At 37.1% G+C, this 15,565-nt stretch overlaps 1 protein-coding gene across 1 annotated transcript; it reads left to right on the top strand.

The window, feature by feature from the left end:
• Positions 1–7,755: 7,755 nt before the first annotated feature.
• LOC139596290 (leukotriene B4 receptor 1-like) lies at positions 7,756–10,301 on the top strand. Its single transcript, XM_071440427.1, has one exon. It carries the CDS (start codon positions 7,892–7,894, stop codon positions 8,900–8,902), a length of 1,011 nt encoding a protein of 336 aa, XP_071296528.1. The 5' UTR covers positions 7,756–7,891; the 3' UTR covers positions 8,903–10,301.
• Positions 10,302–15,565: the final 5,264 nt, after the last annotated feature.

The raw sequence follows: 15,565 nt of genomic DNA, 5'->3' as shown, positions 1-15,565 counted from the left end.
ATTTCCTCATTTTGGGAATCTGCTAGACAGTACTGATGTTTTTCTCTAGTGTTTACACAAGATGCTTGTTCTCAGATAACACAGAAAGACTAATAGTGTTTAAAATATGAGTTCTTTATAAATGTGTGGGTAAAATCTGGTTTTATATCCATTACAGTTGTCTTCTTGATATTTGTATAAACTTTTATAGAAGTTAGTAGGACATGATGACAACAACCTAGCAAATCTCTTATAAAATAAGAGATGTATAATTTATAAATTATAAATTGAACCTGACACTGTTCAAAACCTCAATCAATGGATAAAGTTTGTGACTGGGTCTGTGATTTGTCATGCCAAGGGTTAGCCCTCGTAATTTGATCGATGGATACTCATCAGCAGTGTCTACCAGGAGCCTTAGCCATATTTTCTGTACTGTTGTCTGTTTTTCACTCACTAACAAACAGACCCCAAAATGTGCCAAAAACCAGCCCTGTGTACCAGAGTGTATTGCACACAGCAAACACTTTGCTGAGCCACGTGAGGTACCTGCAGCTAACCCTGAGGGGACCCGGGGCAGCAGAGCTGCAGTGAGAGCTTCAGTGACACCATGGTCAGATACCACAGGCCTTGGTGAACACACTCAAAAGACAGGAAAACAACAATCATGAGCAAAAGAGAAGTCACACATTTGCTGTGTCAGAAAAGAGGAGGTGTTAAAGAGGTACCGTTCAATACCACAGAGGATTAAATGCTTCCCACACAGCCAGACATCACAAGACACAAAGCTACCTAGGAAAAGGTAACAGGTGCAATTAAAGCTGCCTTTCATACAGCACCAAATAATGGCAATTTTAGATTATACTTGACTTCTAGTGGTTTAAACACAGAATAGGACACACAGCAGAGATACATAGCTCTACCAGTCAGGGGATAACCTGTGGTTTAAGGATTACAAGGTCATTGCATCACATGAGGATTTCTATGATTGTGAAGCATCTGGAGTAAATGAAAGAAGAATGACACAGTGACCTTTGGAACGAAGTCTTCTAAATCTTAGAGCACAGACTGGCATTGAGAAAGACAAAAGCTAATTATTATTTTTATGCTTTGAATGTAAACTAAACTAATCCCCAATCAGACAATAAAGGGACATGTTTGAGTGTAGTATGGCCAGCCCTGTTACACTGCAGCAGGGTGAGACAAACAGACTGGAGATGAGGAAATTTTTACCTCTGTGTGTCTTGATTTCTTTAATTTTCCCTCATCAGCACACTGTGGTTTAATTGAACTATTGAATTTCAGAACTAGTCTGTTCCTCTGTCTGAATGAAACATAAAAGACCTGAATGAAGAGACAATGAGAAGAATGAAGGGATGATAAAAAGCATGAGAGGATTTCTTTACTAGGTATAAGAAGGTGTGTAGGTATATTCATATATGTAACAGTTCTTCAGTCTGCAGCTAAGCAATGACTGGCAGATGTAGGCTTTAATCAAGGAAGGGCTGTGGAAAGCATGAACACAGCACAGGTGTGCTGTTCACTGTTTTTCCAACAGATGAACTGTGGGGAGCCAGCTGGAGCCAACAGAAGAGCAGCAAAGAAACAAAAGGAGATGGTTCTTCACCCAGCATGGATCAAAGCTGCAGTGCTACAAGTTCACTGGAGTTCAAGGATAGGAAGTCTACAGAATAAATGTCCACAAAGTTTTATTAAACACACAGAAATCATCCCTGATCCAAGAAACTCCTCAGCTGTGATTGACTGAATGCCAGAGGATGTGTAGGACAAGTACAGACACACATGGCTTGTTTTTACATTCTTCTCTAAACACCTGCTTGTGGCTGCTACCAGAGACAAGATACCAGGCTAAAAGTACTTTTTGATCTGACTCAACACTAGAACATAGAAAATAAGTCTGCCTAAAACCAGATCATATTATTAGGCTCGAGAGTCAAATATAGGAAAAGTAAGACATCAGATTATTTTAGAGTCTATTAGCTGTACATTCTATTAAATTTCATAAATAGATATATGTTTTAACTAAGAAAATGGTGCTACCACTTTCTGCCAGTGAAAACGCTTCATTTAGTGGAGAAGTTATCATTACTCACAGTAATTTCTAATATTATATAGAAATTCTACAGAAACAACAGCTCACATTACAGAATGATAAAACATTATCTATGCCTGAAGCTTGCATATCTTGCACTTTTTCCACACAGTATATTATGTGTGTGTTTGCTAAATAATTGTTAGTGTGGCTCTGTGTAGCATCTCAGAATGAATCCTGACTACTTTTTGTTTCAGACTATGAATGCTTGGACAAGACGGTTCTGAAGGGCAGCTTGGCACAGGCTGCTGGTTTCTCTGGCTATGCAGAACAGAATGTCAGGTATGCTAATTACTGAGGACTGAGCACACAGGCATTCCTTACACACACGTGGTGGCTGCTACAGAGCAGAAGACTTCATGTCACACTGGGAGCAAGGTTAAGTCATGTGTAATAAAGGAGTTAAATAAGTCTTCAAAAGTGTTCAAATCTGCTGGACAGGGTTGTTTCACAACCCAAGAGATCACAATTTAATCTGCTTTTCAAAGAGAACACACAAATGGAAGCTACACTGAAGGACCAAATGTTAATATAATTACCAAACTTTCCAAACTTTGTTCCTTCAGAGGCATAGAAAATAAAATTTATTTATTAAAATAATGTTTTTTCTTGTTGCAGAGGGAGTTGTCCTTACCAGATCAGTTAAAACAGAAATGGGCATGTATCAAAACAGAACCGAGAGAGCTAGAAATATGAATATTTAGAAAATAATGTGATGTACAAGACAAAAAAAGACAATGTGATATTCCCCCGTGAGTTTATGGAAGTTTCAGTTACAATCCCGTAACCTTCTAATGAGAAAGAATCAGTTCTGTGGAGAGCCGTGGCCTTGAACGCCGTGCACGCAGTGCAGAGAATGGCAGCACCTCCGGGCCTGCAGGCTCAGCCAAAAACCAAGGGATGGTTCCCCAGTGCCGCCCTGTGTTGCAAACACAGAAATGCACGGACAGCCCCTTCCATGTGGGCAGAAGAGCTGGTGCTGCTGCTCAGGCACTGCAGGGTTTTTAATCACAGGTCCTTCACTAAGACAACGCTCTGCTAAACACTTTCTTTTATCGCTGCTGAATAACAAAAAGAGACATCGATCATATAGCAAAATAATATTTACATGCAATCCCAGTAAACAAGGTAGAAATGCCAGAAGGTTTGACTAAACAATTTTAAAAAAATCAAATCCTGTTTGGCAGCAAACCATCCAAGCAGTATTTGTCATCTGTAAGTTATTACTCAAAAGTAAGAGCATATAAACTGCGCATTTGATTTACTTAGTAGCAACCATGGTGCCAGATATGCTTATATCCTTAAGGGTTTTGGATAGCAACAGTTTGTGTACAAGTAGCTACTTAGTAGTAGCTGATTCAGAATGGGCCAGCCTTGCCTTTAATTGTAACAAATTTATACATTTACTGTTCAAAAGCTTGTACTGTAAGAGGGCACTAAAACTGTATACATTCATAATGTCAAGAAAAGGTGTCTATAAGTTTTTCCATAATCTCTGCATAATTGTTATTCATATTCCTGCTTGTAGTCAGAATTATGAATACAGTTCTCCACTATCTTAATTAACACCTCTAATCTAATGCACCTGGTATGTCTGTACAAGGAAAATATTTCTCTGTGGTTTTCACCATGGAAACATGTTCTGATTGTCAGTGATCAGTCTGTTAGGGCAAGAAAGGTGCCAATATGTAAGCATGTCTGATGCACACACAACAGGTGCCTTGGAAGCACTTCCCTGTCACAAATTCTAAAGCAGTTTTCCCTGAACATAACAAGCAGGAAATCTTTTCTCTAGCTAGCCATATCTCTAGCCAGCCAAAAAACTGAACAGAACAAGCAGGAAACCTTTTCTCATACAAATTTTTAATAATGTTAGGGTACTGATTAACAACAATACACACAGCACAGAATATTTCAAACTTTATAGTGCAAAGTACACATCTTTTATTACATTCTGGAACTGATCCCAAGTTCTTCCTTAAGTTATTTACTCTCTGATGAAGCAGTCCTGGGAGTGTTCTTATTTGTACTTGCTGCCCCATGGGCTGCTGCCACAAACACCGCAAGACCATAGAAATATCTGGTGTTTGTCTTTTCTTACACTGCACTTCCCTTTGCAGTAATTGCAGAGCAGAGAGATTTTTAGCTACTGCACATGCTCCTGAAATCCCACTTACATAGGAGCCCCTCCTGTAATCAAGAAAGCAATAATTAGATCAGCTGTGAAGTAGCCCATAGTTCTCTGATCAAGGCAAAGGGTGGCACTTTCACACTGCCCTCAGTAGCACATGGACTTGAGTTTGTTATAAGGCATTTGTACAAATCCTGCAAATACACCTTGATGCAGTGGCTGAAGAACTGAGAGGTTCAGGCTAATTACTTCTTTTTCACATTAAAAATAAATGAGGTTATAACATCAATTTGCAACATCTCAGTAGATCCATGATACTTGATAATCATTATTTTGCAATCACTTACTAGACAAATATCCAGGGGATCCTTCTGATTTTAAAAGTCTTCTTGGTAGAGTTCTGAATACAAGTTCCACATTGTGGATTTGCTATTTGCCATGTATTAGCTACTCTGTAAGTCCTTACAAGGGAGTCTCTTATGGCATGGAAGGATGGATACACTTGAGCAGAGACTTTTAGCCCAAAGTCTCTCAGCATTTTGAAGAGAAACTCTGTTTCTCAGAATAAATTTGCAAGAGGTAGAAATATTGATTACAATTTACATGTAGGGATGCAAACACAGCTGTTTGAAAATGCTCAGTGGTAGTGTAAATTACAGAACATCCACCAGAGAGAAGCTCATGCATTCATTCAGAGTGAAATAAATAATTTGAAGGATGAGAGAAACACACACCTGATATTTAAGGCAAAGCAAATTCTATTTTAATTGTTTCATAGCAGTAGCATGGACTTTTTGAGCTTGGAAAGTTTTCAGAAGTTATTTGCCCATCTAAAAGTAACAGACTTACAGAAAGTTTCCTGGATTGATGACTGACTTATTGCACTACTTATGATATGCATGTACACAAAAAACTTAAACTGTGTTTTTTAAACATACAGATGCAGCTTAATTTCACTGCTGTGATGAAGTGGACCAGAGCTTCTGTGATTCAAAGTCCAAATGCATTCATACATTAAAGCCCACCCACATGTGGCCACTAGGGTGAGTAAGATACTGAATTGTTTAGCCACTGTTGTTTTTAGCAGTTATTGACTACACTATATTGCTCCCCCTAATAATGAAAATATTTGCTAAATTGCCTATAAAGTTTGTGTTCTACTAATTTAAATTTGATAAACAGACACTTTTAGAGAATATTAAAGACAGCTTACCATCTGAAGTTTTCTTAGTGATCCAGGAGTCACATAGAGCTGTTCAGGAGCATGCTTCTGAGCTAATGTTAATTCTAATGTCTGAGATATTTAGTCTAATAACTTAGCTTCAGAGTCTTACTCAAGGAAATCTTAGCAGTCCAACACTTCTTTGGAATTTTTCTGAAACAGAAATTCCAGACTGTGGCTGCAATTGAGAGATTCATTTGTTTTCTTGCTTAAATGAAAGACACAGTGAAAGGCAGAGGCCCTTTGGCATGCAAACTTCAACTCAAGTAGAGAAAGGTGTTTCTGGAAAATGTAAGGCCAGATGCTTCAGAAGTTCAACCACATCCACACACTACTGGATTAGAACTATACTTATACCAATGGTTGTTCAGACAAGTGCTCTTTTCCACCAAAAATAAAGTTATACAAAAAAATCCTACAGAGGGGTCACACAATGGTACAGAACATACAAGTCCTTTTAGGGATCCTTGGTGGATTGAGGGCTGGCCACAAGATTGTAGCTACACTCAGTGTACTTATTATGACATAAAAATTTACTTAAGAGCATACCTTGTTGTTATCTACAATTTCTAGCAGTTTGTGTATCTTACTGCTACACAGGACTTCTAGCAATTATCCCAGCTTTCAGTTAAGCACAGTTTCTAGTAATCAGTGTAGCTTTCTTTACTATCTAAAGTCTTTGGTTATGTAGGCTTTTAGTCACCTGAGTCCTCTGCAATTCAGGTTAAAGTCTTGATAATCAGTGTATGACACAACAATCATAATCTAGATTGACTTTACTTAAAGAACCTGCCAGTCCCTGCAGCACTGGGTGACAAGAGGTACTGGACATCTCTCCTTGATTGTCTTTTTCCAATAAAAATCTGCAACTTCGTTCAATCTAGATATGCCACGGGCAATAAACTAAAATAGTCTGTGAAGATATTTCTGGAGAAATAATGTGTGTAAAGGTGATTTCATTGGAAGAAGAGATCCTGCCCAGCACTTCCTCCCATTAGTTAATTTTCACATGTGGTTTTCAGAAATTCCCTTCAGAATACAAACAGCTTCTTTCATTTTTTCCCCTACCCGATATTCATTAAATGCGGTTCAAAATGAAAGGAACTGGAATCATGTATCAGATTAAATCCCAATTAAAATCTGAATTACACAAATAGTATTTTGAAGATATAATACTTGACTTCAATGGTGTTATTCTGGATTTGCTTTTGATCTCATTATACTCTTACAAGAGCAAAACCAGCTAAGCTGCTTTGGGGGCGCTGATGTTACAATCCTTTTTCCATGGTGAAAAATACTTTTAAACTTAATACTGTGCACTACATTTGCCAGGTTTGTAAAATTAGGGAAATAATCTGCATCACATTCTTAAATTTAAGAAAGCTATAAATAACTCCTTTGTTTCTGTGAACTTTTTTTAGTGGTAAATACCCTTCCAGTTCCACTTCTTGAATATTTCTGTTGGCTCTGCTGTTCTAGTTCCTCCTTTAACATTTTAGAAATGAACTTCAAAAATGTTTTGAAATCAGGATAAAAAAATAGTTTCATACTCTTTGGCCAGGCTCTGAAGGACTTATGATTCATTTAGGATTTGAGTACTACACTGACTACCAAGTTCCCTAGGAAAAATCATAAAAGTCATAGCTCATTGCTGGCACAGCAGGACAATAATGTAGTCATATCTTTTCTCTCTGACATGGAGCATTTCCTCCTATAAGTCTACATCCAGACAGAATACTCTGATGGTTATTGTTTGGTAAAGAACTGCAATTTCCGAGAGAATTAGAAATACAACTCCTACCCACTTTGTTGTACCAGTACAGTACAAACAGTTGATTTCCTTTATGCCAGAGTATTTATAAATATGATTGACTGTTTTCTGCTGAATTAAAAAAGATGACATGAAGGTAGTAAGCACAATTTTTTGTGCTTTAAAATTCATGCCAAACATATAATGCCCATTTGTAGTTTACCTGCCACTGCTCTGTTTTTTGTTTTTATAATATAAAGTGCCAAGTTGTTCATAGGAGCAAGAATAGAATAGCATAAAAAGGATTTCTTTCTCCTCACGGCCATTGATTAGATGAGTAACATCAAAACATTAGTACATTTCTTTAAATAGGGACACTTGAGAAAGACCACCAACGTGCTGTAAAATTTGCTGAAGCACAATGAATGTATAACTAACAGTAAAGTCAGGTCCTGCATTGTATTTTTACTTTTGCTTTGTATGCAAAAATACCCATCCTCCTAAACAACAGGAACTGCCATATGTGGCCATCTGCCATATGTGGTCAGATATCTGTAAGAGTAAACATGAGGATGTGAGCTCATAGTCTGCATTAGCTTTCAGAACATCAGTTAGAGGAGAACTTTCATGTAGTTCACCAACACCTGCAGAATAAAAGCAGAGCACAGAGCAACCAAGAACAGAAGAATTTCCAGAATGAGTCAAGCTGAGGAAAGCAGTGGCAACTCAACATGGAATATTGTGAGGTCAGTAGTCTGCATCATACTGGCCTTGTCATTTATAATTGGCACCCCTGGGAACTGCATTGTCATCTGGACTGTTTGTACAAAAATGAAGAAGGTATCTCTTTCAGTCCTGCTGATCTTGAACCTGGCCATTGCTGATGTCCTTGTACTGATCACTTTACCAATCTGGATTTACTCTTTTGTTGACTCATGGGTTTTTGGAATCATCTTCTGCAAAATGCTGGTTTTCATTATTTACTGCAGCATGTATGCCAGTATATTTCTGATTACAGCACTCAGCTTGGAGAGGCTACTGGCTGTGTTTTACCCTTTCACAATTCAAATATACAGAAGAAAAGAAAAAATGTCTTTGATTCTGTTCCTCATTTGGTTCCTGTCTGTTGCCTTTGGCATTTCTGTCATTCCATTTCAAGAGACAGAAGAAATGAACGGTCGACTTCTGTGCACGTGTCGCAGCTATTCTTCTAATAGACAGAAAGTGTCCTATCTTCTGCTGGAGACCCTTGCAGGTTTTGTAATCCCTTTCTTAATTATTTGCACTTGTTATGTGTGTGTTGCAAGAAGAATAAGCAGAATGACTTACCAATCCAAGCAGCGATCAGAACGTCTCATTGCCAGTGTCGTGGTGGCTTTCATTCTGTGCTGGTTCCCTCACCACATCTTTAACATCCTGGATGTCATTTCTGTTGAAATAGAGCTCTCTAATGAGGAGATGTCTTTGGCATTGGAAGAAATTGTAGACAAAGGAGCGTACATCTCTGGAGCACTTGTATTCATCAGTAGCTGTATTAACCCTCTGCTTTATGCTTTTGCTGCACGAAAGTTTCAGAACCACCTGAGGTTTGCCAAGATTTCAAAGCTGTTTGAACAGATCAGTCAGACTGTGACAGAGGAGGACAAGAAGAGAAATCTGGTTGTAGCCAAACATGAAATTCCTTTGGTGGGCACAGAAAATCTCTAACAAGGAACTCAGTGACTAATCTGTGTCACTTCTTCAGCAGTCCTTTCTCCTCATTCTCACTTACTGAGCAGTCCAGGGAAAGCTGTAGAGAAAGAAAAGCTTTTTGGTTTTTTTTCTTGTGTGTTTTATAAGAATTGGCATTAACAACATTGTTCAGTTCATAAATTATTATTCACGTCATGAAATGAGCACTATTTCACTGTTGCTGAGAGCCTCAACAAGGTGGCTAAAAGCTAAAATTGTGAGGAATACAGCATTGTTACTTTCCATTAAAATTATTTCTAATTTCTAGAAAGTCTGTGTGCAGAAAACAGAAAAGAACTGCATGTGGAAAAGAGAGACTTTGAAAGCTTGAAATTAATGAAATGAAGGTTTTTTTCAGAAAAAAAAGTTGTTACATGTTCAAAAATCCTTATACAATCTAAAGTTTTAAGAAGTTAAATTCTTTATATGGCTAAGAATGGTTTTAAACTGTACTCATGACACAAAACTCTTCTGGGTTGATGGAAAATTGAAAGCTATTTTTTATTCATTGCTATATTTAGGTTTGAAAGTAATAAGGGTTATTTACACAGTCAAGCTCATTTACTGCATTATCTTGGGGTAATAGGTTTGAACAAGTCAAACGTGGATATGAGAACTGTGTTGTATGGCAAACATCACTGCAGACTGCATGCTGGATCCAATGGCAAACACATTGCATACTTCTGGAAATTTTATGTATTAAGTATATATGCTTTGAGTATCCTCAAAAATTTTGATTCAAAGAAGTTAAGCTTCCAAAATATCTATTAAATTCTGAAAGAATTGGATCAGGCTCAGGTAAGGAGGAAGGAGACATCCTTCCTATTAATTTTATGTGTAAGAAAATTATGGTAGTAGTACAAAGTGTCTTATATGAGAAGAACTTCACCTTGCAGATAAAAGAGTTATATTTTTCTACTCTTATAGAATAGTGGACTTTACCATAGGAAACCAATAAAATTAGTGTTTGCAAGGGCTTTAGTTTTGTGAATGTGTGTAAACTCACTGTGAAAAATTGCATGGCATCAAGTGTTGGATTTTGAAGTTTTATTTATTTCAATTGTGCTTAACATTTTTTACACTTGCTTTGTAAATTTTTAAGTCAAGTATTTGTAATAAGATCAAGATCACTACTGATTATGAAGCATATTGTAATTTCATATTCCTTGTTCTGGACAGTTGCTAAATAGCCACATTACTCATCTTTACAAAGAAATTACAAATACTAACCAGCCATTAATTTTTGAAATTTTGAATAATTTTGAATTTTGAAGTGAAGGATATTTGAGTTGTATTAATTTAGCTTGTAAACTGAAATAAACACAGGGAGATTAAATCCTTAGCTACATATGGAAGAATACTTCTCTAAACTTTGCATATGTATTTGTTATTCCTGCTTCTTATCAAAAAATATTTTTTCTCCTGAATAGAAGTCCACAGCACAGAGGGTTTTCCTTCAACAGGACTCCTTCACTGAAATTAAAAAAAAACTTTAGCAAGATCTTGTTTGCAACAAAAAGTAAACAACAGATGAAACACTTTAGACTTGACCCCAGCCTTTACCTACCACTATTTTTCACCCCTCTAATGGCTTTTAATTGCTATAGGGCATTCAATATAGCAATGTGACATTATCTCACAAAAAAAGCAGCAGTTTCAGTTATCCACTCATAAAAAAGTGAAGCTGTATTTCCCAATATGTTCTTGAGATAGGAATCACTCACTATTCAACAACACAGAACAGACCAGGAGATTTGCTATCGGATAAGCACATGAGCACTGCAACTGAACTTCTAGGCCACAAAGGGTCAAGTATTTCTCAACTCAGAGTGTGAGAAAACACGCAGGCAAACTTTACTACAAGCTGCCTGACCAATATTTTCTTTTCTATCAGTCCATGCCTGAATTTTCTGCCTCAATATTAATTTTTCACATTTTCTCCATTGCTTTTTACTCACACTACTGAAGTCCTTGTCCATCAGGAGGTCCATCAAGGAGCTAGAACTGTCCCTCTTAATTTCTCATTAATGGCCTTGGTTCTATGTCCAGTAGACAGTCAGACAGTCATCTCTAAGAACTGTGTTTCTTTTGAAGGCTGTTTGAGAAGTATTAGAACATATTAAAACAGCAACATTAACTAATTTCATTTTTATGTAGAGTAAATAGAGTTAATTCTTGCAGTTGGTATGCACAGTTAAAATCCTCACTGATTTAATATTTTTGTCAGCACAACAGCCATGTAACTGGGACCATAAGAGTCCACCTAAAAGTACAAGCAGATGACTTGGTCGTCTGCTGCTTCCTTGAGCAGGTACACATCAGGCCTAGCAATGCAGCCAGATTTTGCACTTCATCAGTGCTAACATGCTCTCACCTCTGTCTGTTGCTCAAGCTAGATCAAAATAGTGACCTCCTATTAACTTGAGACACACTCAGATTCTCCTGGGAAAATAGAGGCTTCATGTCATTTGAGTTGCTCGCTCTTTCTTTCTTTCTTTCTTTCTTTCTTTCTTTCTTTCTTTCTTTCTTTCTTTCCCTTCTACCCTTGTTTATGAGGTCTGCTGTGTGTTTTCAGTGTCCAGTTATTTCTCATGACACAGCAAGGCAGAAGGCTGAGCTAAGAGAGAGCCACTTCAGTTACCTGAGTGAAATCACCTCAGACTACACTGAAGTGCAGGGAACATCATGTGGAGTCAGTGCAACACTGCTTAGAACACTGAGTACTAGGAGGTGACCAGATACTTTGAATTTCTCACATTTGTAAAAATTAATCATCTTCTAACAATTATCTCTTAACATTTCAGTATTTCCCAGCCTGAAACTTGCTGTCGACATTCCATGGGTTTGCATCAGGATTTTTTCACATTTACTGTAGTAGGATCATGCTGCTTAAAGTGGATTCATGTTGTATTAAATGGATTGAAGGAAAGCCTGAGGAATTTTTAGCTCATGCAGCCAATATACAAGAAGGATAGAATAGGATATAAAGAAAAAGCATCAGCCTTACACTATTTGTTGCCTGTTGACATCAAAATGTTTCTGTAAGCATCACGGTAAAAGAGTTATACTTGGACTAAAACAATGAAGCCTTGTGAATATTTACAAGCAACTCACAATTTAAGGATTAGCACAAGGGAAATCAGAGATCCTTATTTGCAAGAAGAAACAGGGCAATTGCATTATATTAGGGAAAAATTATTTAAACCTCCAGAACAGTTTATAGGAAGAAGTAGAGCAAAAGACACATTTTAAAGACAGGTAAGGCTGCAGTTATGGAACTCTTAGGGTTACAATTAGCAGGACTAAATGAAAGATTTGCTGGCAGTGCCTGGGTGAAAGGAATAAAAAAAGCTAAGGAATAAAAAAAAGCTTCCTATGTTGTTTCTGATGGCACAGAAACAACATAGGAATTCAATTTCTTTCACATTCAAGCAAGAATCTGATAGAGAATAAATATTTCAGAAGGTGCAAAAGTGGCAAATATTAACAGTGGTGAAGGTTTTCTCTACAGGTTAGTGTACAGCTCTTGTATTATTCTCTTTTCTGCATATATTGGGAAAAGGGAAGGGAAAGGAAAAGCTATTGCTTTTTTGAGTAGAAAAACATGAGAAATAAGTTAGTCAAGATTATTATAGAGAATTATATAGACTTAAAATGAAACTGAGAAGTTCAGCCATGAAAACTGAGTATAGAAAGAGCAGACAGGGAAGTGAAGACTATTCAGTTGCAAGACAGTTCAGGTTTTTGTGAATGCTTTCTTGTCAGAGCAGTTCATCACTGAAACAATTCCTTATTAGAAAACTTCTCAGTGTGGTCCACACTGGTGCTCAGTAGGTTTAAGAAAAAATTCAATAAACCAGAGTTTAGAGAGACATAAGCCTGTCCTCTGAGAGAGTGAGTAGCCTGTGCTGCTCCTGTTAGCATTAAGAGCTGGCTGTGACCAGGGCTATGATGAGGGACACCAGGATTTCAGAAACTTTACAACACTGTTTACAGTCCTCAGAAAGTTCTTGCTCTGTTCGGTATGGAGATAAGAGAGTTATATACTATTGAATTTCTTTGTGTCTTCTTTCCCGTTAAATCAAATATGCTAAAAATCATGTGGATGGTTCTTAGTAAGATTCAACATTTTAAAATAGATTGAAGTTGAAGAAATATTCAGATTAGAAGAAAATTATTTTATGGAATGTGTCAAGTCAGTGACTTAAATGATGGCATTATTGAAAAAGATGCCCTGAATTCTTCAAATACAGGTTAAAGAGTCACAGCTCTTGAATTAGGAATCAATTATACATCTGATAAACAGCAAAATCCACTTATTATTTATCTTCTAGAAATCAGCTATCAGAACTAAATCTTGCTTGCAAAATTAATGGCCAGTCTTCAGTTTTGGCTGCACCTGTATAGGTACCAACAGTGTGTGCAGGTAAGTGCATCGCTATTTCCATGGGCTATTAACTAGAAAACAGTGTGAACTGCACTGAGACACCTACAAACAATGTATTGTGATTAAAGTGAAGGGTATGTCCAGATGGTAGTAAATTGGAGGATTAGAAGTTTAGCCTGCTCTTACTGGATCTTAAACTGAAAAATCAGACTTCTCATTTTTGCACAGCAGACCTGTTCATGATATAGCACATTACACAAAAAAATAATGGTTAAATATTTCATTTTCATAGAGTTGTGAATTTGAAGCAGTATTTATGACCTGTCATTGGTAGTGTCACCATAAGAACCACAATAGGAAAATAGCTGTGTGAAGATCACTTCTAGTCATTGAATCTCTGGTGCTATGGGAATATATTACAGTGTAAACAATCTGAAAACAAGTTGCAGATTCAATACCTTAACTCTACTACATAATTTCAATAGTCACTGTAATATTAATATTTACTATATAATTCCTGGTGAACTTGGTGAACTTGGTGAACTTGGTATGAGAAACTTAGAAGTCATGGACACTTTTTTAAACATTGCAACTATGAGTGCCTGTTAGATTTAAAAATACAGCCACAGACCTTCAGCTGTGCTGTAGAAGGGAACATTATGTAGTTAAATCTGAAAGAAACATTTAGCATCACAGGTTTTTTACATGCCGTGTCCTCTCCTGCCACCATGTGGCTTTTCCATTTTAAAAAGTTAGGCTTAAGTTTAATACTCTGGAAGTCACTGAAACAAGCAGTGAAATACTTTGTTCATTGTTTCAGTTGTGAACCATATTTAAGGTTCAAGTCATTGAGAGAGAAATGTTCACAAAAATCCACAATAATATATTAAGCATTCATTTCAGAGTGATCTGGTTCATCTCTTTCTTGCTCTTCAGGACTCTAAGCCCACATTGTTTCAAATATTGTACAAATTAGGCAATCTCAGAATGCTCGACAGAATGTAGTTGCCTCATGCCAGTCTGTGAAAAGTCTGTGCTGGAAACAGCTTCTCCCTGCCAAACCATCAATAAGAATGTTGAGCTGGACCTTGACTTGAATTTGAGTAGCTCACATCTCCTGCCAGGTGATATTATTGATTTCTAGGCTTTTGGTAGTTTTGAGATGCTCTCAAAAAGTTTCAGAAAGACTTGACTTCCTTATGGCTAATTTAGAAATGGTTCTTGCAGATGCTAAATATCTTGAAGACATCCATGATAAGACCATTGTGAAAGCTTTGCCTTTAAGAAAATAAGAGAAGTGTTGGGAGTAAAGCAGAAAACAGAATCCATAGATTTGGTTTCAAATACCCTTTTTCTCTATTGCAATGTTCAGTTTCTGTATGTATTGGTTTTTTGGTGTCTTTCAACAAGGCTTGGCTTAATCCTCTTACATTTGTCATGTTGAATAGCATTACACTAATTGATTAATCCTACTTTTAAAATGATCAGGAGAAACTTATTTTGCTGAAGAACTTCTCCTAGCACTTCGAGGAAGAAGACATCATGAATTAAAGGTGTCTACCCAATAACCATTTCCCTAAATATCCATTCTACCCCAAGATTTTCATTGCATGCTACACGATAACCCAACTATTTTACATTACACACCTTATTTTGTTCTTTGACAGCTAAAGTAAAATGAAAATCAGAACCAGCCAGTGATGAGCAAGCAGGACCACAGTGGTCAGTCAGGGTCATGTCAGGAAGTCAGACCATAGGTCAGGACCTGTATCAACAAGGTACATGGCCAAGCACAGGCCAGGGCAGAACTCAAACAGGCTCTCCAACAAGGCAGGTCAAGTAGGGGGTGAAGTTCCAGGCCTGAATTTATATGGATTTCCAGGCTTAGAGGCAGGGTCTGTGGAGTGGAGGGTCATCAAGAGTAATTAGTGCACCCAGGGACCTGTACATTTCCAGCAACAATGGAAACACAAAGAACAAGAACAGGAAAATGCAAATTATTCAAGGAATAATGCCCATAAGCCACAATTGCCATTTTATGTGGCTTAAGTTAGGCAATTTTATTTATTGCCATTTAGTGGCTTAAGTTAGGCAACTTTGTAAAAAGTGGGGGAGCTTCCTAAAAAAAAATGATGTTGTTATTACACTTTAACGTTTCAAGGTTGCTATTTTTTCACTTATATGCACATTCCTTTAATATTACAAATGAAGAATTATAATATAAAAACTTCAGAATATTTTTCCTACATTCC

The sequence above is a fragment of the Agelaius tricolor genome, unplaced genomic scaffold, assembly GCF_023055355.1.
Source record: "Agelaius tricolor isolate 1412-34295 unplaced genomic scaffold, bAgeTri1.0.p SCAF_15, whole genome shotgun sequence".
Lineage (NCBI taxonomy): Eukaryota > Metazoa > Chordata > Aves > Passeriformes > Icteridae > Agelaius > Agelaius tricolor.
This window is presented reverse-complemented; position numbering and strand designations above follow the sequence as displayed.

Coding starts and splice junctions, on each gene's coding strand:
- LOC139596290 (XM_071440427.1), top strand. CDS start 7,892: ATGAGTCAAGCTGAGGAAAGCAGTGGCAACTCAACATGGAATATTGTG.